The following is a 26,723-nucleotide window of genomic DNA, read 5'->3' on the forward strand; positions in this document are numbered from 1 at the left end:
TGCGACCAAAGTAACCGTTTGCTCTCCTGCTTGCCGTACACAAAGAGGGGCACGTACCTGTATTAAGAGAGCGGTCTAACAGCAATCTAACAGCACAATAAATTACATTTATTCATTAAAGAAAGTTGATTTAATTTCTTGTCTAAATCCAATGAATCACCTTATTCAAATTTGGGATTTAAAAATCATGTCACAGAATATGACGAGAGACTTTCGAAGCTTCATTTAAAAACCTCAATGTAAGGTTTGAATGTAACAGCCCATACTATAACCACAGTAAGCCACCGTGAATATCCCACAGTGTAGTCTCACTTCTTATTAATTTATGTGAGGCTTTCCACCTGAATAACAGAAGCATAATAGCATATTCTTTAAATATTGAGTTACCCTAAAAAGTGCTTTTGTTTTGGATATCACACATAACCTCTGGTGTTTGTGTTTGTTGTTTGTGTTTGGTGTTTTTAGGAGACCATCTCTCACATGGCCGAGGCGTACGGCTTTCAGTACGAGCTGGTACAGTACAAATGGCCCCGCTGGCTCCACCAGCAGACTGAGAAGCAGCGCATTATCTGGGGATACAAGATCCTCTTCCTGGATGTTCTGTTCCCTTTGGCTGTCGACAAGATCATCTTTGTGGACGCTGATCAGGTAAGGTTCAAATTGAAGTGAAATAGGAAAAGAGCCATGTGTAAGTGTGTGTCTGAAAGTGAGAGACTCGTCTGTATAGCAGCCCCAGTGCCGGTGTGAAGGCTTTATGAGAACACGGCTGAAGTGTCGTCAGTGCTCTGTACTATTCAGTGTTCTTGCTCTCTCTCACAGATAGTTCGGGCTGATCTGAAGGAGTTGAGGGATCTAAACCTGGAGGGTGCTCCTTATGGCTACACACCGTTCTGTGATAGCCGCAGAGAGATGGAGGGCTATCGCTTCTGGAAAACCGGTTACTGGGCATCACATCTAGGACACAGGAAATACCACATCAGGTATACCGCCTTAAAAGAAGTGGAACGTAGCAGCACAATATTTTGAATGCATAGCAGGGAGTTCTGATATTTTACCTTATGTTCTGCTGCTCTCCAGAATAACACCAAAATGTTAGCATTTAGAACATTGTGCTTCGACAGCCACAGTTTCCTCATAGGTCATTCACTAGCTGGAACTTTCCTGACACTCTCGGTACTTTGCAAAGCAGAATGAAAAGAGCCAGATATAACTGGAATTCTGAAGGGACCATACTGCCAAATGTAATATATCTCTTACAGTCATGAAAATACATCTTTGACTTTCTGTGTACATTTCGACTTGCACTCGGTTAATAATCCAGAGGAATTATTCATCATTCTGCAAGAATAGGGTTTTTTTTTTTTTTAGCTCTTCCCAAGTTCCAAATATGACAGAGAAGGAAGTGGAAATGTATTTATGTATTGTTATATTTAGAGGCTGAGAGTACTGCTGTTGTTTTTGTTGTTCTTCTTTCTTCAATCTGTTTGGATCTTAGAAACTGTAGGTCCAAGAGAAAGTTTTAAAATCTTACCCTGCTCAAGAAGTAAAAAATAACCAGTCTGCCAGAAGTTCGCTCCTGAGAGACACAGATTATTTCTTCGATTAGTTAGTTGTTTGTCTATAAAATGTCAGAAAATGGTGAAAATGTAGATCACTGTAGATGACCCAAAGATATTCACTTTACCGTCTTAAGAACCTGGAATCAGAGCATTTTACTTTTTTTCTTAAGAAATACTCAAACCGATTAATCGCTAATCAAATTAGTTGCTCATTAATTTGATAGTCGGTTACCGGAAACCGGTGGATTGCCCCCTTCAGGTTGGGAGGAAGTTACTGCCTCAAGCGAGGGAGTTCAAGTATCTCGGGTCTTGTTCACGTGTGAGGGTAGAATGGAGCATGAGATGGATCGGCATGTTTGGTGCGGCTTCTGCAGTGATGCAGGCGCTGCGCCAGACTGTCATGGTGACGAGGGAGCTGAGCAGGAAGGTGAAACTTTGGATTTACTGGTCCATCTACATCCTAACCCTCACCTGTGGTCATGAGCTCTGAGTAGTGGCCGAAAGAATGAGGTTGCGGATACAAGCGGCCGAAATGAGTTTCCTCCGTGGGGTGGCTGGGCTCAGCCTTAGAGATAGGGTAAGGAGCTCAGACATCTGGAGGGAGTGCGGAGTAGAGCCGCTGCTCCTTTGCGTCTAGAGTGGTCAGTTGAGGTGGTTCGGGCATGTGATCAGGATGCCTCCTGGGCGCCTCCCGCTGGAGGTGGTTCAGGCACGTCTCAATGGTAGGAGGCAACGGGGCAGACCCAGATCACACTGGAGGGATTACATATCTCATCTGGCCCGGGAACACCTCAGGAGGAGCTGGAAAGCGTTGCTGGAGAGAGGGGCGTCTGGGGTACTTTGCTTGGCCTGCTGCCCCTGCAACCCAGCCCTGGATAAGCAGATGAAAATGGATGGATGGTTACTAAAAGCTCACCTGTAAAAAAGTAAAAGAAATAGTGGCTACTCTACAGTACTGTGTTATCCAGTTTCCATGGTGATTGGACCCCACCAATTATAGCTGCACTTGTTGTGGCTGTATTTTAGTATCAGCCATCTGTACATTGCTGTGTTCTATTAAATCAAGCTCCAGGTATGAAATAAAAAGTTCATCTCCTTGCTTGGCATGTGGCACCGAGGTCTCAGTCTCTCAATGTGAAGGCTAATAAGGTGGCAGCCAGCAGATGAACAGAGAGTTTGCACAAGTTTACCTCTGCCTTATGAGGATGGGAAAAAGCCCCAGAGCTTCAGTGATTTGATTGGATGCCAGTGTGATGCTCAGCTCTGAGGGGCAGGACAAAAGTGACTGATCCGCATCAGCGAGTCCAGGGAAAACATAAGGTAGCGAATGTCCTCTGGCAGACTTAAATCTAATAAGTGAAACTACACAGTCTACATGGTTGGGTTTATTAATATGCCACGTTAGGTACAATTATCTCAAAGTGCCTGGGGTATTTATCTTTATTGAGTCATTATTTTTATTTTTATTAAGTCATTCCTATGGGCTTTCCTTTATTCTCCTCCTCTCACACCTGCTTTCTGTGTCTCGTCTCCTCCTATATTTCAACCAGTGCTCTGTATGTAGTGGATTTAAAGAAGTTCAGGAAGATTGCAGCAGGGGACAGATTACGAGGCCAGTACCAAGCCCTGAGCCAAGACCCCAACAGTCTGTCCAACCTGGACCAGGTATGTAACTTAGAGATGACATCATTGCATTACATGATGCAGAGTTTCTTATCACCTGATATAGTTTGTTTGTTGTAGTTTGTGCACAGTAATATATTTTTCTCTGATTTTTCTCAGGACCTTCCTAACAACATGATCCACCAGGTGGCCATCAAGTCTCTTCCACAGGAGTGGCTGTGGTGTGAGACGTGGTGTGATGACACCTCCAAAGTCACAGCTAAGACGATAGACCTGGTGAGTCCATGGATATATTATTACATGAGTCAACAACAGGGGGGCCTGTGACCCCTAGGGGCTCCTCAGAGTTACTGTAAGGTGCTCGCCAAATTCCAGTTTGATTTAAAAAAAAAAAAAAAAAAAAATCCAAATTAAAATATACCTGAAAAATACACATTAACACAAATCCAACACATTATTAGCCAAGATAAATTGGCCTATTTATTTGTACACATTATGTTCTGCTCATACCAAACGCAATGCGGATTTTCGCATTGCGTTACTTGCGTGAGTTTGAACACTAGAATATTTTGTGTTGACTTGCTTCATATGCATGAAACTGCTGAATCGATGAATGAACTTAGGCCAGTACGTCCTCAGCATCATACATTACCCAAGGACCTCAATGCCGATTGGCTATCATGGCACGAATTAGTCACTGAAGTTCTGATTTTTCAACTCTCACGAATAACTGTATGATGCAAAATCGCGCTACTGGCTTTATTTGCTCTGCGTAATAAGCGCATTCTGTGTCATTCGTGTTGCGTCCATCATGCTGCCCCAGCAGGAATTCACATCTAATCGTGCCTTTGTGTTGACTTTACATGTACTTCACTCATGCGAAGTGTTTTATTCACACCTAGTGAGAATGCAACATTAGAAGGCTAACTGTTACCCATAAATCCTTGTCAGATAAATCCATGATGTATAAATACATGACTCTGTCAATACGTTTATTATTTTAATAGCTTGGTATTGAATGCACTATATTGAGATATGTTTATACACGGCATTTTTGGCCGCTCTACACATTATTGCAGGCCAAATTTAATATGCAACTTAGTTTAATATATGTAGTAGGGGTCCTTGGCCTGAAAGTCGTTAGAGACCCCTGTATTAGATCTGGATACTGGACCCCAAAATGGCACCTATTCAGTCCAATGACAGCTAGCTTTCTAGCTTCCAGGTTTACATCTGCAGTTTGTGGCCCACTGAATATGTGCAGTAGTGTTTCTTCTGCTGGCTCTGCCTACGAGGTCTCGCCCAGCCAGCAAATTTTCCATTGAGACGGCTTCATGGATTTTTTACATTGCTTTTCTCGGCTTGAGGAAAGTTTTAGAAATATGAAACGTCCAGGGCTCAAAAGCGCATAATAGAAAGAGTCATAACTGAGCGTGTTTGCAGTTCAAGGTGTTTTAAAGTTTTACAGATGTGTCTTTTATAATGGTGGTCTGTGGGGAAAATGCTTTTTGGGCTGCAGGGGATTTTTTTTTTTTTTTTTTTTTTTTTTGTTTGCTGTAATACTGCAAGTGACCACTAGGCAAAATTAGAGGCAAGGCCAAGCAGTGTTCCTGAGGGCTTGGTTAAATCCCAGAGCAGTGAGATCTACACTGAACAGTATGTGGGGAAAGCTCACTGGCACACCTCAGGGATTGCTACAGAATGTATGATCACATCCAATTACTCCTTTTATTGGGTAGTAAAATCCTCTGTGTCTGTATTTTAATGATTCTTTTGTGTGGAAACATGCTGATAATTGATAAAAGTTATTAGATATTTATATTTATATTATGTGTGTGGCTGTTTTTGGTCATAATAGTGAGCTGTAGCTGCTCTGAAAAGCAGGAGCATATTTCCCAGCCATTATTGTCCATGAGGCACTTGGCATTTAGGAGACAACTGAGGAGCAATCCTGAAGTCTCCTAAACTAATTTAGAGAATTACTGGACGGGCTCCAGTAGGCTGGAATAGGAGGCATTGTCTCGTTGTGGTATAGGACACCACTTGGTAATTCAGACACAAGACATGGGCTAATGTCCTTTTAACAGAATTGGAAATCAAATTAGGTTCAAATGCCTGCCACAGACAGTGCAGGGAATGGCAGTATGACTTGTTGGGGGAAAGTGGCGCTGGTGGCGTGAGTGATGTGTTTTGTCTGCTTGTCCCTGCTGCAGTGCAATAACCCAAAGACCAAGGAGCCCAAGTTAACAGCCGCAGCAAGGATCGTACCTGAGTGGGTTGAATATGACAACGAGATAAAACAGCTGCTGAGACGTGTCCAGGAACAAGAAGACACAGCGACACAAAAACAGACTCCATCGTCCTCACAACATAAAAAAGGTTAGAAAAGATTATCACTGTTTATTGTCTTTGTTATAAGACAGAAATATCTATCCTCAATCAACCTCTCTTGGCCAGTATGTCTGTCTCTCACCATGGTGCACATTTTCATTATTTCTTTCCACCCCGCCCTCTGCACAGCCGACAACCGGCGTGATGAACTTTAGTGCCTGCCAGCACCATGCTGAAGAGAAAGGAGGCAGCACCTTTTGCAAGCCGGCCACCTGTGAAGCTTGAAGACTGACAATTCCATCTAAACTTAGCCACAGAGCGTTGCATCCTCAGCCGGGGAGAAGGATGGGATATTTTCAGAGATGCCATATCTGCTTCGGCAGTCGATACGTCTTACAAAATTAACACCTGATTTAAGTGTTAACTGCCAACTGTGAACCTGTGGTGTGTTCTCAGCACTTACAGCAACGTACGTGGTTACCGGAGAATGAAGTGAGCAGAGAGGGAATAATGAGGTGAGGTCAGTCACAGCACTCTTATTAGGCGTGTTTGAGAAAATAGTTGGCATATATTGCACTGATGATGTATGCAAAGAATCAAATGGAGAAGGCACATGTCTGAGAATCTAATCTTACAGTGTAATGTTTGTTTTTATATATATATATGTTATGGAAAATTACGTTTCAAAATGCTGATTTCTTGATTTGATGTTGACTGAAATGCCCGCACCAAAGTTGTGACTGACATAAAGCTAGTCTGTTTGTAAATTTCATAACTTGCCGCAAAGTTGTTACATTAGAAGTTAGGGACTGTACGATAATTATTGGGTGTTATTATTTTTTTTACCTTTTTTGGGAGAGCAGGGGAGTGTCGTTTTTATTTTTTCTCACTCCAAGACTATTTGAGTCGGCAGCCATAATCAGGCCAGCTGATTTGGCCTCATTCTGGGGTGTCATTCATGCCAAATCTTTGCCGAGTCAGGCAACCAGATGCAGCCCAGCTAATTACATCCGGCTTACAGAGTTTGGGCCGATGCTGGGCCAGGTCATTTCTGGCAGTGTTGGCAGCCGGAATCAGGCCAGCTGATTTGGCCCAATTCTGGGTCATCATTCATGCCGAGTTTCAGCTGAGTCAGATAACCAGATGCGACCTGGCTAATTTCATCTGGCACGCCGAGTTTGGGCAGATGCTGGGCCAGGTCATTTCTGATAACAGCCCAGTGATGGCAGCTGGAATACGTCTAGCTAATTTGGCCTGATTCTGGCTCTCATTCATGCTGAGTCTCAGCCAAGTTGGGCAACCGGACCCACCTGGCTAAGTTCATCTGGCATGCCCAGTTTGGTCCGATTCTGGGCCAGGTCATTTTGGCTACCTGGGAAGGTTTATCATATTAAAAATTGATCTAGTATGGATCTAATAGTAACATCAAAACAATGCTTTTCATGCATCATCAACCCTGTCTCTGTATCAAGGCTTCATTTTCCTCATCACCATCAATCATGTGGCTAATGTCCATTTTGGAAAACACAATACATGCAGATCATACTAGTTTTTACCAACTAAATGTCTCTCGTACAGAGCGTTTCAGTTATTGACTATCCTGTACAGTCGCTTTTTTATTCTGAATCATAACAGAAAGCTGAACCAAAGTTAAATGTGTCTGACAAAGTGAGAATATGATGCATGCTCCCTGTCGCACATTGATCAGTGTGATCAGCTCTGCACGTGTTTTTTCTTCAGTCTTCAAAATGTTGTCAACAGTTATTAATTTGTTTTGATATTTGTCAGTGCTCTATGTGGCTCAGCAGGACAAATTACCTCAGAGTCTCCAAGCTGCTGCTCAAAAAGGACTCATAGCCTAACTGATTGAAAATTGAAAGTGGTTGTATTTTCACCTCTTTATGTTTGTTTTTGTATTTTATAGGGAGGGTATTACTTTTTCTTTTTTAAAGTCAAAGGGAGGGTCCAACAAAAATATAAATAAGTCTGGGAAGTGCCTCTTTTTGTAAAATGAAAAAGATTCATCTCTCCTTCCAACCCCAATTTTCCTATTGTCCCTGAGAAAAGCAGGTGGCACAGAAAATGTACATTTGCTAAACCCCGCCCCCAAACAGCGATTGTTCAACTGTAGCTCAGCAGCCGCTGTAAGGACGGGGGTTAGCAAATGTTTACGTGTCTGTCCCTGTAAAGTAATGTGTATTAGATGACTTTGGCTCAGCAGACCAGGCGATGCTTTATAATGGCCAAGCTGTGGATCAGAGAATCCTCATTTGCACACTAAAGGTCACAGTTTATGTGTAGGACAAAGGGTTTTAACTTATTACTGTATGTTTACATCTTGCGTACATTCAGCTTCACTGCTTTGAAATTTTAGAAATCATTTTTCAGTATTTGAATTCCACGATGAACCAGTGTTTTTGTCTCAGGAATAAGACAGGTGTCGCTGCTCAACCCAAACCAATAGTAGTTTCTTTTTTTCTCTGTCTTTAAAGTCAATAAAAATGGGTGCAGGTTGTCTGCTCTCAGGACACCCATCTGTCACTGTGCTGTGTCAAATACAAATGTTTATATTACTGTCTGGTGGAAAAATAAACCTTTGCTACAAAAGTCATTATAAAATCTGTTTGTGATTTCTGTGTGGTCAGTGGATGTGCGATTCATACGCTGAAAGGTCCAGTATGACGTGATTCTCGTTCACTGTAATTTGTTCCTCGCCGTGAACCATTTCACCACATGAAAATACATTTATGGGAGAGAGGCTGTTGCAATTAGGAAAAGGTTAGATGTAATCATGAAGAAGTGCTGTTTCTAAAACTGTAGCCACTCTCCAACCTTTCCATACAGCAGCACTCCTGTCCCTCAGCTCAAGGTAAGGTACATAAATAGGTCTTTATTTACATCTCAGAAAAACTCCATTCATATAAAAATAGTACTGTACTTATGTACAAATAGAATCTTATGAATGGATGTGAATGGTAGAGCGTACAGTACGTGGAAAGGATGCAAGTGTCCCAATTAACCACTTACATGTGACAGATAAAAGCTGCTTCACACATGGCAGGTATTTGTTAGCATAGCAACAGACCTTCCCCAAAACGGAATTCCTTCAACAACAAAGATGCATATTTAATTAAGGTCACTGAATTAAAGTCACAATTTGCTCCACAGTTTTGTGAGACTCATGACATTCCTCATGCCAGCGATCTCCCTTTTAAATAGGGAGGAAAATACGGTAATTCCAGCTGTGCCGGATGTGAGCGTCCTCCTCAGTTGAAGTTGAATTTAAAGTTGAAGGGTCCAGAGCCGAATGGATTGAAACCCTGGAAGCCGTGGAAGCCTCCGTGGAAGTGCTGGTGGTGATGATGACCCTGCTGGCTCTCCGGATCCATAGGGTCTTCACCGTGGTCGAACTTGGTTCTCATCTCTGGAAGAAAAAACAAATCAGTACAGAACTTAACAAAATAATATTTACTCAGGTATACATCTCTGCCTGAGCTCAATTGGGCCCAACACAACCTGCTGGGCTCGGGCCGGTCCAGGCTGCAAGTTCTCCTTATTCCTCCTGGCTTGAACTGGGTCGTGTTCTCCCCAATTTATTAGTGTTTTTTATTTATTTTTGTATGAAACTGCAAGTTCTGGTGCGTATATGACAGGAGTTTTTGATGGACTAAATCTAGAGGAAAAGAGAAAGAGTGCAGAGAGGCAAAACGATGGTGTGTCAGATCTCTCCTCCTCTCGGAGTGTGTGAGAGGGTGATGAGAAACAGGTGGTGTCTCTTCTGGCCTGTCTTGGGAGTGATGAGGGTAGGGAGGAGTCACACTGCACGTTACGTCTGGGCTCCCCTATATTAAGGACATGACAGTTTGGTTTTTTTTTTTACCCAAAGTTGAACATTTTACAACTCTCGGCCACCGGAGACAAACATGATAGACACTCAGCGCCTCGTCACGTTGCTGGTGTTTGTGGCATAGTGTAAATGTGTGGTGCTACAATTGCAAAAAATGCGTAACGCTCATGAAAAAAAAAAAAGCTTTTCTTTTTGACAAGTTGAGACAAAGCTGTCACTGTAGCCGCACTTGTCACTGTCTGTTGTTTCTGCTGGTGTTGTGCTTCTTTCTGTGGCATTTAAAGGTCCAGTATGTAGGATTAAAGGAAATATATAAGTATGTTTTCATTAGTGTATAATAACCTGAGAATAAGAATCATGTTTTGATTATCTTAGAATGAGCTGTTCATATCTACACAGAGAGCAGGTCCTTTGGTGTGTCTCAAATCACATACTTCCGTTAGTATACTTCTATGTAGTATACTGTGTGCACTATGTACTCATTGGCATAGTGCGCAAATTTCAACAGGATGGTATTGTCTCAAACCAAACACGGCCGTTGTGCACTCACCGAAAATTAGCTAGTTAGCAAACTAGCATTAGCATTCTCGTTATCATTCGCGGTACCAAATCATTACAGATTGCTAAATTAACCCAATAAACATACTGCTGGCTTATACCCAACAACAGTATAGTGATGCTTAGTGCACAAAACATGTATTTGTACAATGCAGCGATGTTCACAGTCGCACAGTCCCCGGCCGCCATTTCCAGTTTGAAAAGTGGTCCCTCCCCTTCCGCTACGTAGCCAAGATGGCGACCATTGAGGGCAAGAAGTGTCCATAGTTCCACACTCAACTTCATGACCGTTTTGAGTGCTCCATCTGGGTACTCACAGCGTACTGCATTTTTCCATACTTCTCAGTGTGAACGCACTTATGCACTCAAAATTTTAAGTGTAAGTACAGAAGTACGCGATTTGAGACACAGCACTTGTCTACAGAGATCGCCATGTTGCACCACTGTGTTTCTACAGTAGCCCAGAACAGACAAACCAGACACTGGCTCTAGATAGGGCCTTTCGCGTTTTCCTGTTCACACGTCGGCCACCGCAGTTTGTAGCCCCGCTGCGAAGAGAGTGTCCTAAAAACACTGATTTTTTTTTTTTTTTTTTTTTTTAAAATCACCCCATCTGTTTGTTTGGAGAAGGAGTAACCCCTCCTGAACAATGACAACTGAAGGAAATCTAAGCGGGAGAAGTTTTAGGTAGTTGCAATCTGTCCTCACAGCTAGATGCCATTAAATCCACACTGGGACCTTCACCAGCAGACTAGAACACTTGTCAGCACTTGCTGCACTGTCAGGTCTGGAAGAATTGCATCCTAAGTACTTGATACTAGAGAAAAACAAATACTGTCATGTTTTCAGAAATTCTGCATCTGCTTGGTACATTCATACACAGGAGATTTAGTGTTTGACTTTATTTCATCTGGGCTCCTTAATGGACTTAATCTGACTTTGATGAGTTACTACAGGGATGGAAAGTTTCTTTCCCAATCACTCTAACTTGATATGGTTTAATTACTAAATAAGTTGTGTTGTCTGTAAGATTGTTTGTACTGTATAAAACCATTTAACTGATGTAAGAAAGGTACCCAGGAAAACAATGAAGGTCTCCAGCTACTTCAACAAAATAGCAAGTAGTGAGCTGTTCACAGCAGCCCCTCAGAGGCCTGGCATTTACTGCAAGACTGACAGTAACAACTTTCCACTGACTCTGCAGACCACAAAACTTTTTACCTGGGTCAGTGAGAACCTCTTTAGCCTGAGCGATGTCAATGAACTTCTTCTCAGCCCTCTTCTTTTCCTCTGGATCCTGGAAGTTGTCCGGATGCCACTGTTGTGCCAGTTTCCTGTAGGCTTTGATAATCTCCTTTTTCTGGGCAGTTCTGCGACAACGGGGAGAGCATCATCAGCACATGTATGACGGATAAAAACAGCTTTTCTTTCCCGTCCTTTCAACACAAGCTGGACCTAATAATACTCATCCAGTTGTCAAGGTTACCACATTCGCTCTTGTGTAATAAACCATTACTTTTTATTGCTTTAAAAATGTAATCTATCTTGAATTGTCAGCAGTGCTTTTGAGCACAGAAATGTTCAAAGAGGATAAATGATGTGGTTTCCATTGCAGTGGGGCTCCTTTGTAGAGCAGTGCTTGTTCAATACAATCTGAAAACAAATTGCTTTCAGATGCGGTCTTGTAAAGCAACCCATTTGTTAAAAAAGATAACAACACACCAGTTCTTCTCAACTTCCCCCGTAAAACTCCGATATGAATGGAAACAAGGAGCCAAAACTCCAGTGATCAGTGCCCACCTCTTCACTCCCAGGATCTTATAGTAATCCCTCTTCTGAGACTGTTTGAGAAGTCGCTGAGCTCTCTCCAGGCCTTCTTTTATCTGACGGTCATTCTCACTGTGTTTGGCAGCAGTCTCGTAGTCCTTAATAGCTGGAAAATAAAAATGGAGGACACAATCAGTATCGCTTACTCATCCAAAGTGGCTAATGGAAAGTGAAGTACAGTATTTAAACACAGTCATTCAGCGAGAGGAAACACATAACCTTTAGACCTTGTTGTGGCAAGCATCCACCTAAAATGCTCAAGTGTGCTCAAGCCTTCAGTTAGATGACAGAACAAAAGACACAAAGAAATTTGCATGGATCAACTGACAATAATCGTTTTACCTTTCAATCTGTGCTTTATGTCCTCAAATCTGCCATTGTGGCATCACTGTTGCTCTGGTACAAGGCTACATCCAGTTTCCTACACAAATGGCACTGCTGGCACTGCATCTATGAATTTATAACTTACAGTAACACTGAAACACTTTGATGACTCACCTAAAGCCTGATGTAAAGTGACCTCGATGCAGGAGACGAGTGGCTGTATGAGCATCCCATAAAAAAGACTAAGAGTCTACAGTCATTTTATCTGCTGTGAGGCTGAACTTAGGCACAGTCGTGCTTTGATCTAAATGCTAACATGCTCACGATGGCGATGCCACACTAACTGTCTTGGTTAAAGGATAATTTAAGTTGGGGTTTTTTTTTTTAACCTGGACCCTGTTTTCCCATGTTTTTGTGCCTAAGAGACGAACTGGGACATGACTGAGTGACTGGTGTAATACTGAGTGACAAGGCTGCAACTGGCAGTTGCGAAACAAGCTGCAGTATAACCACTTGGGGCATGTTCGCATTATTTTACATACACTAAAAGTGCTTTGTTTGCCACTGACAGGCTTTAAATGTCTGGCAATATCATGTGAAGGACCCTGCAGATCTTTTTATTAAAGAGTAAGATCCTTTCTGTTTAACTGGAAAAAGCCCCAAAATCACCATCACCAAATTCACCAGACTGCATTTAAATTATCAGTAATTTTATCCTTGTAGAACACCATTTGTTCAAAGTTGTTAAAAGTATTTAAAAGTATTTAAATGGAGGGTAACACTTTACTTGAAGGTATCTACATAAGGTTGACATGACACTGTCATAACTATGACATGACACCATCATGAACTTGTCATAAACATTGTGTACATGTCATAAACGTTTATGACTGCTGTCATTAAGTGTCATTTTGTTTTTGTAATGACAAGTTGACATTGTTTGGGTTGTCTTGATTATGACAACTTGACATTAATCAAAGTGACATTACCAGAAGATGTCTTTATGTTAATGTCAACTTGTCATTATAAGGACATCCCAAACAACTTTAATGTCAACTTGTCATGACAAAGACGACTTCTGGTGATTAATGTCAATTTGTCATAATCAAGACAACCCAAACAATGTCAACTTGTCATTACAAAGACCTAATGACAATTAACGACAGCAGTCATGAACGTTTATGACATGTACATAATGTTCATGACAGGTTCATGACAGTGTCATGTCACCCTTATGTAGATACCTTCAAGTAAGGTGTTACCAAATGGAGTCTGGTGCATTGGCAATAGTGATTTTAGGGTTGTTTTTAGTTAAACAACAAGTTTTATGTCTGTAGGGATTCTTTCCATAATGTTCTCAGACACTTATCTGAGCACCCAACTTCCAAAAATAACCACTTTTAGATGAGTAACACTGACAGTGCAAACATTCCCCGAGTGGTTACATTGCGGCCCGTTCTGAAGCTCGGTACTGGACCAATTTCAAAAACTGTTGTTCCCATTAGTCACTTAGAAACAAAAATATGGGAAAATAGGGTCCAGGTTGAAAAATATCAGAGTTACCCTTTAAGCATGTTAGCATTTTCTTATTAGCACTAAACATAGCTGATGCTGATGTGATTGTGCTCAATTTAGCAGGAATTTAATCAGAGTGCTTTGGGCAAATTTAAATTTTGACCTGATGGCTGTGTTAGAAGAGAAGTCGGAGGATCACCAAAGTTATTACAATTCTTCCTGAGGGGGCCTTGAAGGTCTGGACCGACTGTCATCTTTATAGTTATGCTGCCAGCATGGCTAAAAATCAAACTGACTGCCACATTTATCAGAAGATAAATAACTGCACTTAAATAGTTTTGCACTGAAAACGCAAATTTTAACTCGCCATTGAGCCTTGCTGAGACTGCTGTCTTGGACATGTGATCATCTGTAGTGAATTAAGTGATGTAATGTCTGACAATCAGCAGAAAATAACTGAGAATGACAATATAAAATGTTACTGTTGCTGGAATCGTTGGTATCGAAAGCGTCCTTGTTAATCTCATCTCTGAAAATACTTGATCCCACACTGTTAAATAAACCACTTTATTCATCATCACCTACAGATCATGCTGCAGCAGCTCCGGGCTGTTTGTGCGTGCACGTTTGGGTGCTTTGAGGCTTGTTTACCCTGTGAGGTGTACTGAGGTGAATTTAACACCCATGGGTTCTGACAGTTTAAAAGCCCACATGAGGTCTGACGTTCCCACCTGCTGATGTGTTCATGCCATGTTTATGACAACATACACAGCCTCAGTATGTCATTACTCTGGGGCCGACCTGCCTGAAGTGATGGTGATTGTGGGTGTACTTGGACGGTTTTGTATGCTTTGTTTTTTCCTTTTAAATATGATACGTTGGGGACATTTGGTCCCTAAAGAGTGCTTTCAGACCTAGAGTTGTCTTGCTTTGGTCCAAATCAGGGACTAAGTTTGTTCCAAAGTTACATAATTTCCTAGAGTCGGTTCATGCTGTCACGGCAGCATTTACAAGCGGATCACATTAAATGCCTTGCACGAGAAAGCTGCTCTTGATTGGTCAGAATTTCCATGCAGGAAAAATCCAGGAAGTAAACCAAACGTTGAAGAAGAGTACACTTGCAAGATAAATGTGACACTTTCTAATGTCACAATGGAGGGACAACTACGCAGGTTGATTTTAGCGCTGCTCATCGTGGACTATATTGCTGTCATTGTTCATTTTAGTCAAACCATACAGTTTGAAAACGAGGTGCGGCTCCAGCTAGAAAACAATGTTTTGATGCATTGGATGTGCCAAATGTGCATATTAAGTCATTATAGGAGGAGGTGCACATTAATAGACACAGTTGGTTCAGATCGAGGTTGAAACACGTTCTCACCACAAACAAACCGCACTAGCACTTGATGATTAAATGAATCTATCATGTATTTGCATCTCTAGAAACCTGTCAACATAGGTTAAAAGTTTTGCTTTTTCAAACACTTCACCATCAGACAAAGAAACCAGAGTGCTTCATTTTTTAGCATATGCACAAAGCGCAGCTCCGCACTGGCTAAGTGGCATATGTTAATGCACACTGAGGTTCCTTCCAGGTCAGCAGCACCCTGTTCCTGCGTCCTATATTCACATAATCCTTTTCAAAAATCTCACAAACGTCTTTTATTCATGTTTCATTTGCCTGCTTCACTTTATAATGCATTGTTTAATGATAAGATATTTAGCTGCACAGAAAAAAATATTTCCAGGGAAGTTATGATGGCCTCCTGGTCTAAGATGTGTAACATGTAATCATAATGGACCACGTTAAAATCCAGGCAGGGACAACCCCTAACCCTCATCTCTTTCGTTCATCATTGCTTTTCATCTCTTTCCTAGCTAAAATAAAGTCAGAACTGCCCCAACAAACACTAACAATTAACAACTCTTTAAAAATGTGCACTCATTGTGGCAGTAATGACAGAAGAGATTCTGTCTGATTCTGACTTGACTCTCCCATCCACAGCATCTCACCTGTGCTGTATGACAGCCTTTCTCTTCAGCTAATTAACTGCCTGTACAGCCATATTAAAGTCTCAAGTATTAGGTACAAATGTTTTCCATCTGCAGCCTAATTTAAATGACGCACACTGTCAAACTGTGGTCACACACAACAAATCCCCTTCAGTTTCCTAGATTTCGACAACTAGCAGCAGGCTATTGGAAAACAGGCACAGAAAACCTCTCCTCTTGTGTGCATCACACTGGTTGGTTATGAGTCATTGTTTTACAGTGTTTTAGTTTATGTAGTGCAAATCAATAGAGTGCTGCAGCCTGACGCACAGGAAGCGGTTTCAGGTTTCATGAAAATCGTGAAGACAGACAATGAAAACACTGGCCAGGACGGTGTCACTCAGTGGTCATGACGAAGTCTCTGCCAATGTCAGTAATAATATCCTCTGATTCCTGTCTTGATCATTAAAGCCACTTTGTCTTGAATTGTACATTTTCAACTTTGGGTTTGTCACATTAATAAATCAACAAAAGCTCTATTGTTAAGTGTTCTTTTGGTTCCTTGTGTTTTTTTTGTTTTGTCCAGCAAGCAGCTGCTCTCCTTCAGCTGCCACTATGGTTTGGCTCCGTTCAAATTCAAACTGATAAGTATTGAAACCTGCAGTTCAGTACCAGTGCCCAACTGTACATTTTTCGATACTTCACTCTTCCCAAAAATAACAAAAAATGTAATTTCAGTTGTGCAAAATAAGTCCAAACTTCCAGCTGCTGAGCAAATGTTAAGGGAGTCTTAAGAAACCAGAGCAGTGTACTGCTCTCTGGCTTTGTCTAAAGAGCAGCACACTCTGCTCCGCTCAGGTTGCAGAAACATAGATAAATATGGTTATTCAGTGCCTTTTTATTGGACATTAGGCTCACATTTACGCGTGTTGTCGAAAAAAGATAGACTTGAAGCATAAATAAATCTATTAGACAGAGCCGAGACGCGACCGTCTCAGAGAGAGCCGCCGCAGACAGCTGCACAGAAGAAAATGAGAGCGTATCTGCTGCGTGAGACGAGCAAGAAAAAAACAGATCTGTTACGCCTGTAGTCTAGACGTACGGGTGGTTTTCACCTGGTGCTGCTGTGCTACGTTCAGGCTGTGACACGGTTGGTCCAGCCTTACATTGTCAAGAGTGGACGCAATCAGCCCTGGCGGCCGAGTCACAGCCAGGACGCTGCACAGTCTCGTACTTAAGATGCGTTCTCAGGCACCGAGTTCTGTACCAAACCAAAGTGTCATTACTTGTCATAACTTTTATCAAATTTTTCTGGTATCTGATTCAGTTTTTGGCTAGTATCGAACTGGTAGTCATTAAAGCATCGAATGTGTAGCAGTTTCAAATTAAGCAGCTGGAGTGAAAGTTATTCTGTAGGAACCCGGGTTTGGACATCGCATTTGCAATCTGTGCGCAAAGACACGGAGATGGGTGGAACAGCTTACATTACATTTCAAACTTAATTGACAGATAAACATAAAATGTGGGCAGGGATTTTGACAAAAATATCCGTTGGCTGTTTGCACGGCAGCAGCAGAACATCGGGCGACAGGTAAGATGATGGCTGGAACACAAAATTCCCGGGGATTTCACCATCTGCCTTCACTGGACTTTCTACGATTTGACAACAGATAGGGGAGACCGTTGTTTCAGCCTAATTCCCTCTCTGCCAGAAAAGGCTTTATGGAGATAGTAAGTGCTGTGTGTGTGTGTGTGTGTGTGTGTGTGTGTGCGCTTTGGCACTGCCACTGAAGAATGGCTTTAGGCTTGATAAACAAGAAATTCTGCATAATTTCAGCCAGCAGTGCGGGGCAGCTCTACATCTCGCAGGCTATACTTATTCTTAACACACTGTGCTCCACACCTCATTCTAATTACACTGTGTGAGATAAATGCTCTAACGGATGACGTCTGTCTTATTCAGGCTTTAGACATAGTAGTTATATGCTTTAACCAAATTAGATAAGGACACCCCGGCTGCATTTATCTACGTTTAGTCTTGATAGTGTTTATTTAAATTCAAAGTCAAAATGGATTTGGCGATGAACAGACAGATTGTGTTAAATGAGGCACAATTTAATTTAATGTGAGCATCCATCCCATTTCTGACAGTATGCTGCCTGACAGCATGTTCTTTAGATGTTTACATTAAAATCACATTAGTTTCCTGGTAAACATAAACACGTTCCAACAAATCAAATGATCAGATGGTACGATGCTCATATGATGTGTCACTGATATTTAAATCTAATTTCACTGTGTAGTTTTTTTGTAGTGTTACAAGGACCCCCTGTGTTAGACTCCTGCCATGACACCTGTGTACAGTGTAGCAGGTTTGGGATTATTACAACAGACACTCAGCTGCCAGTTTGTTAGGTACACTTAGCTAAAAATAATGCAGTCCGATACAAACAGCTATTCAATAAATGTTTAGTTTTTGTTGATTTTACTGATTATTTAAGAGGCTGAAGTTTGTGGTGCTGTTGAATTGACGGGTGTTTCTATTATCTTCTCCACCAGATTTATATCACAGGCTGAAAAGCAGAAACACCTCTTTGGATAGTGCAATACAGTTCAAAAGCACCACAACTGCAGCCTCCAAAATGATCATACAGTTAAATCAACACCTCTCTGTAACAGTTTCAACAAAAATTAGCATTATAATCTTCATCAAAGTAAAATTAACCGCAGGACTCTTGTGTTAGAGTCTGACTAATAAACTGGCAACTAAGTGCAGATTGCAGTAACTTCATTTAAATGACCCAGCTCTCAACAAAACTTTAAAAAAAAAAAAAAAACATAAATATGTGTGTGTGTGTGTGTGTGTGTGTGTACAGTGTACAGTGTAAATAAACCTATAGACTTTGGCCCTGTCTACATTGCATCTCTTCGACATGCAAAGTTTTAGGCCACTGAAACTGAGATTTTTTAAAACACCATCTAAGGCGCAGATTTCTCTAAACTCAAGCTACTGTGCATCTGTGTAGACATGTAAAATAGAGCGTTTGGGAAATGATGATGTCATCTTTATTCGCGCATGCTCATTTTTGCTTTATGTGATGAGCATATGCTAGAAACAATGACAACAATGGTGGACTACCGGTCAAACTTAAACTTTGTATTACTGTACTAATTTATAGATGAATGAAGGCAGTGTTATTTGGTCCACCTTTGCGTCTGCTGTTTAAAGTCCGCCAAAAGCAATGGCTTTGGATCGGCCTGGTCGAACCAGCAGATGGTTGGACGATTTTGAGAGTGGGATTGTGGTCAATGAGGAATGAAAGGAAAACTTTTACATGTCCAGAACATCACTCATATCTTTGTGTGAGCTGCGTAATTCTTCAATTGATTGAAAATCCGCAATTATGAGATTACTAGTAGGTGTTTTGGCGAAAGTGTGGACAGGATCATTTGTGAAACAAAAGTTAGGACAGATTTGTTTGTTTTTTAACGCAGGGGGAAAATATGAGTTCTCAAAAATACCTGTATACATGTAGACAAGGCCTTTCTTGCCAAACAACTGCCATCTATGCAACAGCTGTGTCATAGTGTCCATGGACTTACACAACTGAAATAAATAAATTCCCAGTAAAGGGTGGTTGTAGACTCAATAGCATTTAGTGTGATTCCGGTTTGAGTGCGAAAATTTCACAGGCTAACTCCATTAAATTGAAAAATGAATAGATCCCCACCAGATACAGCTACCTCTGACAGGCTTACCTTCCTCATACTGTTCCTCTTGGACGTAGGCCTCAGCTCTATCCTTCAGCACGTTAACGTTCTCCGGGTTGGATTGGAGAACCTCACCACACACTGAGATAGCTCTGTTGGCCTGCTGGCCCTGTTCGTGACACAAAGAAAACACGTTTAATTAGACGTACTGTTTAATGAAGTCAAAGACTGAGCTAATGTATCTCATGGTCGCAGTAAGGGGTCTCACCTGTGCCAAAGCATGGCACATGCGCTCTTTGGCAAGGAGGGAGAAATGCTGCACGTTGGGCTCCGTCTTCATCACCGCCTCATATTTGCTCACTGCGTCTTCATACCTAAAAGAGCAGGAAGCAGGTGGGTGTTTAAACAACGCTGTGACACTGTCAATACGGCAGAAAGCAACATGGATCATTGCACCCACGAACATCATGCCGCTCTCTTATTCGCTCTGTTCAGTCTTGTGAATGTGATATCTTATGTATGTCAAATTTGATGTGACATCCATTCACATTGAGATGGGATTTGCATGCCTGTTTGTAAGATCAGAAAAGTCGGAGAGCTTGAGGGAAAGGAAGCAGTCATTCTAGAGGCTGATGCAATTCCTGGTATTCAGAGAGGATATTATTTTATATTTACAGGGATGTACAATTGCCCAAACATACACACACACCTCTGCTCTTGGATGAGTTCCTCGGCAGACTGGATCTGTTTGTTGAGCTTCTTGACCTGCTTGTAGTGGCTGTAACACTGTTTGTGATCAGGATCGAGCTTCAGGCACTCACGCACCTCGCTGCAGATCAGATGTGGAGAGGAGGAGGGTCAGAACCGGCTAATTTTTTGTCTTGTTAGCTACATATGCAAGTAATATGCGTGTTTGTGCATGACTGAAAAGTATTTATACTTTGAGGGGTCATTACTACAGAAATGAACACGACGTTTAAGAACAGAGTCAACAATAAACAAGCTTTATGAGCCATTAACTGCAGGACAACTTCACTGTGTCATGATATATTTAGTGTTATTTTGTCCACCTCACTGTCACACATCATTTAAACAAAGGAAACAAGCATGTATTTATAAGTAACACTTTGCTAATGGCCCTCTACAGCACTAAACTGATACGAAGTAGAGCTTCAATCAATGACATTTAGAAAAAACTGAAAGATCATAGGCATTTTCGGACCAAATTAGGACTCCCCAAGAGGCACTGCTCACGAGAACTACATATCTTTAAGGGCTTTTTTCTGTTTGCATTCAGACCGCCAATGGGAACACTGAAGTCAAATACTGTAAGCCAGCTAGTAGTTGGTACAGCAATGTCACTTTTGCTTTGAGGAGTCAAAACTACATTGTATTTTCACCTTTGCATATACGCTCAGTGAAAACAGGACTTCAATGTTTGGCCATTTGTCCAGTTTTTTCTTCTATTTTTTTCCGTTACGAGCTGTTGTTTCCATTTTGTGTTGTCTGTTGTTGACACAGCTAACAGGTTTTTAAAAATGGCAGTTGCCGATGGTGCACCGACTGTGTTCAACCAATCGTCATACACTTAGGTCACTTATGGTTCCTCTTGTACTGGGAGAATACCTACTCTAAAATAGGAGCTAAAACCCCATTCCACGAACTTTGATTGTTCCCATTTGTTGCAGTGCAGACACAACAAAAAAAAGGGGGGTACTTACTGTAGAGCTATGAAAAAGATCCTCTGGTCCGACAACAACATATATCTTCACTTAATCAATTAGAAATGCTGTATGATTATGCCATGTTTGATACTGCAAAAACACCTTAAAATCCGAATGTTATCTCGTAGTGACACTTTGTTAAATCCTGTCACAATGTCTAACACTTCCTCAAAGAAGGCAGTTTGCAAGTGGGTCTTACTTGAGGGACATCTCATGGTCTCCGAGATTATAGTAGATGGTGCTGAGTTTGTAGAAAGCCTGGGTGTTGTCATTTTTTAACTTGGATGCAGCTTTGAGGTCGCTGATGGCCTTCCCCATCTCTCCCATTTGAATGAAACACTCCGCTCGCATCTCACGAGAGGTCACATCCCAAACGCAAGTCTGTAGCAGGCAGACAAAGGGCTCTTACAAACTGCAGTGCTTGTTACTATACAAATGCTCTATACGCTCTGCAGTGGTGATAACATGGAAAGTGTCATGCTCGCAGGAAAATTAGGCGTTGCTGACAAGGTAGGCATCTTACCTCAATGACAGTGTCAAGCTGGGCAGCTGCTGTCACGTAATCCTGGCTGTTGAAGCTGTTGCGTGCCTGAGCCACCAGCCGCTGAATTTCATCTGACTTTGTCAGCTGACTCTGGGCTTCCCCCTCCTCTTTGGCGCTGGGGTTGGACTTCAGCTGGAACATTGCAAGGCAAGATGTTACACTGCATGCTCATAATCATGGTTTAAGCAAAAAGCAAGAGTGACGAAAAAAGATAGAGGCCAGAACAGAATATGGAATATGAGATGTAGACTGTAGACCAGAAAATCAGTGTGCTTATAAAAATTTTAGTCAGTCCTTCACCAACACATTCCAATATGAACTCTTATATTTGTGAAGAGCTTTTTAATATTGACTCTGCCTCTTGAAAACATTGCCTATCACAGCGTTAGCAGTGCTTACCATTCCCTGAACCCTTTACATTATAATCATCTTCATCACAGAGGTCATCATATTCACAAGAGCAATCTCAGCTAACGACACATCCTTTACATATAGACTCGAGTACTCTGAAACGTGTTTCCTGCTCCCTCGGCTTAGGAAAAAGTATAATGCATAAATGTGATGCATTAAGCTAAGCCGACGCCGTGGACTGCTGAAGCAGCAGGACAGCACACACCTCTGGCCAGATCCCTTGACATTATACCAGCAAAATGTTGCCCACGTATGCCTTTAGACCTGTGCTGGGAATGTGGCTCCTTGCCCTCTTGGAGAAAGAGGCACCACACTTGACTGCAAATTTAAAACTTTACATCATCAGGAGGCAGCAGCTCCTGAGAAGCTGAGTGGACAGCGGCTGGCTAACCTCCCTTCACTGAGCTGACTGAAGGCACAAATTTAAAACCAATATTTTTTTCATGTCAGCTCAGTGAGAAGAAATCAGTGTTTTTTTATGTATGCATTAAATTAATTCATTGATTTTATTTCCTCCACCCACCCCAAGTGAGGGTAACCTACTTGAAGTAAAACAGGCAAGCTCACAGACAAACTGGGAGCCTTGATCAATCAGTGTAGATGAGCACATTAAATACTTTCATATTCCCCACCTGAGGTTTCACATTACAGCCAGCCGAACAGGAATACATGACCAACTACTGAGCTTCAACCTACTTACAATACAGCAAAGCAAAGGTTGACAGGTTTTCTGCATGTGTTCAGTAGAAGAGTATTTAAAGGTTGGTAACTAATGATCAAAAGAGACTTAAGAGGCTGCAGGCTCGCCACATGCCCCTAGCACAATGTGCCACTGACATTCACATCCTATCCGCATATAGAAGAGGAACTTAATTTTTGCCTGTGTGATTACCTCACCCGAGAATACAGCAGCTTTAAATGGAATCTAAGAATTAATAGTAGATGTAACAAGGGCATTTGTGTCTTCTGGGAGTGTTGTGAAACTTCTCTGTGAAAATGGTAATTCAAATGGAAAATGCATTAGCGAGCTTCAGTCTTAATCCTTAACGAGCACCTTAAAATGATCCCTGAAGGCCCGAATGAGAGTTCACTGCCAATTTAATTATGATCTACATCTTTTAAGATGGCTTATGGATGCAGGGTATCCTTCTCTAAGGTCTTATGTGGCCTATGTGCATGTGCTTTTTTAATATCCTTGCTACTTGGTTTCAAAGTCTTTTGTTGGGGCCATTCAGCCCCATCATTAACAAAGCCTCTCATGTTATCAACCTCATAGTGTGACTGTAAAGTACAGGGAAACTAATTATACAAATAAAGTGTGCACACCGACTGGAAAAACATGAATATCCTTAACAACAATAAAGCTGTGTATAAGTCAAACTATTGCCCTTATTTCAAGTCATATTTATAAAACATAAAGCCTTCATGCTTGAGTGTAGCGTCACCATAACACCAGACTACGGATCAACACTGACACCTCCTGGTGAACTCTGCTTATCTAACATGTTAGTGACTTCTTCTCAGTATTCTTGCTGTAGAGTTTAAACTGGATGTTACTATACTTACCACCTTCTTGAAGTCACTCTCTGCCTCATCTAGTCTCCCCTGCTTCAGGAGCAGATTCCCCCTCTGAAGGCGTGCCTGGTAAGAAAGGGAACTTTTACGTAAGAGTGCAAATATAGTTTTATCAACACAGCTGACATAGCTGAACAGTTTCCCAGCACAGTTGTGCCTGGAGCTGATTTAAACTGGAAAACTTGCACATATATAGCATATATAAATACATCCTTTTCTTCCAATTATTTGCGTACAGTAAATGTGTTTCTCACACAGCGCTATCTGCGCAAAAATGTAAGTCTGCAGTATCACACACAACTGTGTGCAAATATGATACACCTTTATGTCACTGGCATTTTTAAGAGAGCCAGTCAGCGGTTATTTTTAATCAGGAAGCTGAGGAGCTTTGGCGTTAGCCGACACATATATGAAATGGCAAACAGAAGCCTGGTTGAAAGAGTTTTATCATTTGACATAACAGCATAGCATGGCAACTCGAAAGCCAAAGAGCTAAAACTAGCTCTCTGAGATTAGAAAGTCACAGAAACAAGTCTGCAATACATTCGACAGTGCTGGAGAAAGAAAGGGCAAACATATAAATGCAGATGCCTCACATCCGTAACACTCAGAGTTGGAGCTGCTCCCATCTGGCTGTCGATTTAGGGTCCCAAGAACTAGCTGGAACAGATATAAGAGGTCCTAAACCTCCTAAGCCATACTGGCATTTAACACAGTATGGCTGCATCAGAGAATGCTATTATTTTATAAGATGTTCATTCACTTGTTCATCTTCCGTAACCGCTTATCCTGTTGGGGGTCGCGGGGGGCTGGAGTCTATCCCAGCTGACAGTGGGTGACAGGTGGGGTACACCTTGAACAGGTTGCCAGACTATCACAAGGCTGACACACAGAAACAGACAACCACCCATGCTTACATTCACACCTACAGTAAATTTAGAGTCACCAGTTAACCCGCATGTCTTTGGATTGTGGGAGGAAGCCGGAGTACCCAGAGAAAACCCAGAGAAATTATTACTCCTACCTGCCTGTTTGCACAATTGTGTCTTCTATATAATATTTGTACTTTTTTAATGGTGCACTAAGTTATGTGTTTGTATGTGCCTTTGATTTGCTTGAAAATCTATCTATCTATCTATCTATCTATCTATGGACCTAGCCAACACAAGGTCAAATAGCAGCATCCAACACAAACACAACAACATCAAATCACAACACTGACAATGGCTATGTCAGCACACATTCAACTGTGTGAAAATAAATGACTGCAGACCAACTAATGTAAAAAGGGAAACTCACAGATGTGAAATCTGGTTTGAGTTCAATAACTCTGCTCAAATCTGGCAGAGCAGACTTTGACTTCCCCATTGCCAGAAACACTGTAGCTCTCCTGTAGTAGGCCATGTAGTTTTTGGGATCTCCATCTGACAAACGGACAAGGAAAACATAATTATTTAAGTTTTAAATTATAAAAACTAAGGTAAAAGTATTTTTAAACTTGGCATGTTTCTGACACTTACCCACAGCAGCATGGAAATGAGACAGGGCATCAGCTAGCTGGCCAGCAGCGAGCAGCTTCTTCCCCATTTCCATATGATTGTCAACACTCCCATCCCTGCCACATTTCACTCCTGAAAAACACACACAATACTGATATCCTGCACTACAATAGGGAGCATATTAACACAAACTACGTTACAAGAGTGCAGTACTCCATTAAATTGGCTCACGTTAATTACCGACCAGTGACAGACAGCAGCTTGTCGCATTGATAAAGTCAGTAACGTCAAACTAGAGTTAGTTTGACATGAAGGTTAGCTAGCTAGCTGTCATAAGTTCTAAGTTACGTTCGGTTAGCTAATACGAAAGACACTAACATTAACAAGCTAACGTTAATATGACCAGTGGCAGTTTAGTTTTTAATTACCCCTGAGCTCAAATTAACTAGTTGCTTTAACTAATAAGCTAAACGGTTTGTCTAAATTTAAGTTAGCATAAGTGATAACAGCTAGCTTAACGTTAGCCTAATCGATATCACAAGCTAACGTTACCGTTGACATTAGCCATGTAACGTTAACGTTACTTTGACTACACACTGCCTGTCTGAACTGTGGACAAAGTTCTGTGCTAGCTCAAGGTAACATGCTATCATTGGCTTGTGTAGGAAAGTATACTCAGCTTCTTACCTTCATATCTCATGTCAATCAAAACAAGGACATAAGGGATGTAAGTCAGTATTTTGTGAGCGACATGGTCTATGGACACCATGGTGAGCTTAGCATCAGGCAGCTCCAATGTCCTTATGTCCCGCAAACTTTAGTCGATGTTATTCTAAGTAATGCTTCGCTTTATTCTCAACAGTCCCATGTGTCGACCGCTAACCTGAGATTTAGCATTGCTTCTCTTCTCCCAGTCACTCATAGCAGAGCAGCGTACTCAAGCGGCCGGTCGTGGGTGGCTGTGATTGGCTGGATTGTTTGGAAAACCCCGCCCACCTCCGCTGGCTCAACAGAGAGGAGCCACGGCAGCACTAGACCAGTGCCGTAGAATACTAGACCTGTCATCACTTTGTGGGTATGTTTTATGTGTGTGTGTGAATGTTAAAGTGTGTGTTTTCCGATGTTTATGGGGTCCCACTCATGGTGTGGGACCAGCATTTTGGTCCACACAAACTTAATGTAAATGAGCTTTTGAGACTCTCCTGATGTGGTTCTCCTTAAAAATCCTCACAAAGATTGAATTAAAAAAAAAAACAATTTGTGTGTGTGTGTGTGTGTGTGTAAAATGCCATAGGCTTGTGCTAATAACGTTAGCATGTTATATTTGTTTCTAAAACTTGTTAAGTATAAGACTGTTGTTTTGTTGGTGAACCTTGTGAGTAGTAATGGAGCTGAATTGTGTAACGTTTCCTTTGTTAAATGTTGCTCTTGGCATCATATGCGTAGAGGAAAAAGTCCCCTAGCCACAAGGCTAATTTATACAATGTAAAATGTCGTAGGCTAGTGCTAAAATCATTAGCATGTTATATTTGTGGGGAAAACTTGTTTAGTATAGTAAGTTGTTTTGTCAGTGAACCTTGTGAGCTGTAATGAAGCCAAATTTTGTAATGTTATCTTTGTTAAATGTTGCTGTTGTCCCTGGCTTCATGTGCGTAGAGGAAAAAGTTTGCTAGCCACAAGGCT

At 41.6% G+C, this 26,723-nt stretch overlaps 2 protein-coding genes across 3 annotated transcripts in view; one reads left to right on the top strand and one right to left on the bottom strand.

Moving 5' to 3' along the window:
* Nucleotides 1–5,866, top strand: part of uggt2 (UDP-glucose glycoprotein glucosyltransferase 2) — a 56,879-nt gene extending 51,013 nt beyond the window's left edge. For both annotated transcript variants that reach the window (XM_033617073.2, XM_033617074.2), the window contains 6 exons: nucleotides 466–648; nucleotides 820–980; nucleotides 3,110–3,224; nucleotides 3,342–3,458; nucleotides 5,396–5,561; nucleotides 5,703–5,866. In XM_033617073.2, the coding sequence (XP_033472964.2) occupies nucleotides 466–648; nucleotides 820–980; nucleotides 3,110–3,224; nucleotides 3,342–3,458; nucleotides 5,396–5,561; nucleotides 5,703–5,728 (768 nt within the window). In that variant the 3' untranslated portion in view covers nucleotides 5,729–5,866. The remainder of the gene's footprint in view (nucleotides 1–465; nucleotides 649–819; nucleotides 981–3,109; nucleotides 3,225–3,341; nucleotides 3,459–5,395; nucleotides 5,562–5,702) is intronic.
* Nucleotides 5,867–8,386: 2,520 nt separating this feature from the next.
* dnajc3a (DnaJ (Hsp40) homolog, subfamily C, member 3a) lies at nucleotides 8,387–25,949 on the bottom strand. The gene is made up of 12 exons (XM_033617075.2): nucleotides 25,728–25,949; nucleotides 25,062–25,172; nucleotides 24,841–24,965; nucleotides 23,533–23,607; nucleotides 21,535–21,687; nucleotides 21,211–21,392; nucleotides 19,997–20,116; nucleotides 19,556–19,661; nucleotides 19,336–19,456; nucleotides 11,719–11,851; nucleotides 11,140–11,288; nucleotides 8,387–8,937 (listed from the first exon to the last, which is right to left on the bottom strand). Exons 1-12 carry the CDS (start codon nucleotides 25,807–25,809, stop codon nucleotides 8,780–8,782), a joined length of 1,515 nt encoding a protein of 504 aa, XP_033472966.1. The 5' UTR covers nucleotides 25,810–25,949; the 3' UTR covers nucleotides 8,387–8,779.
* Nucleotides 25,950–26,723: the final 774 nt, after the last annotated feature.

This window comes from Epinephelus lanceolatus, chromosome 14, assembly GCF_041903045.1.
Source record: "Epinephelus lanceolatus isolate andai-2023 chromosome 14, ASM4190304v1, whole genome shotgun sequence".
Taxonomy (NCBI): domain Eukaryota; kingdom Metazoa; phylum Chordata; class Actinopteri; order Perciformes; family Serranidae; genus Epinephelus; species Epinephelus lanceolatus.

Excerpts from the sequence above, each read along its gene's own strand:
- dnajc3a (XM_033617075.2), bottom strand. The coding sequence starts at position 25,809 with ATGGTGTCCATAGACCATGTCGCTCACAAAATACTGACTTACATCCCT. Across the intron at positions 24,966-25,061 it reads TCATTTCCATGCTGCTGTGG|ATGGAGATCCCAAAAACTAC; the intron begins GTAAGTGTCAGA and ends TCCGTTTGTCAG. Across the intron at positions 11,852-19,335 it reads AGAGGAACAGTATGAGGAAG|CTATTAAGGACTACGAGACT; the intron begins GTAAGCCTGTCA and ends TTTATTTTCCAG.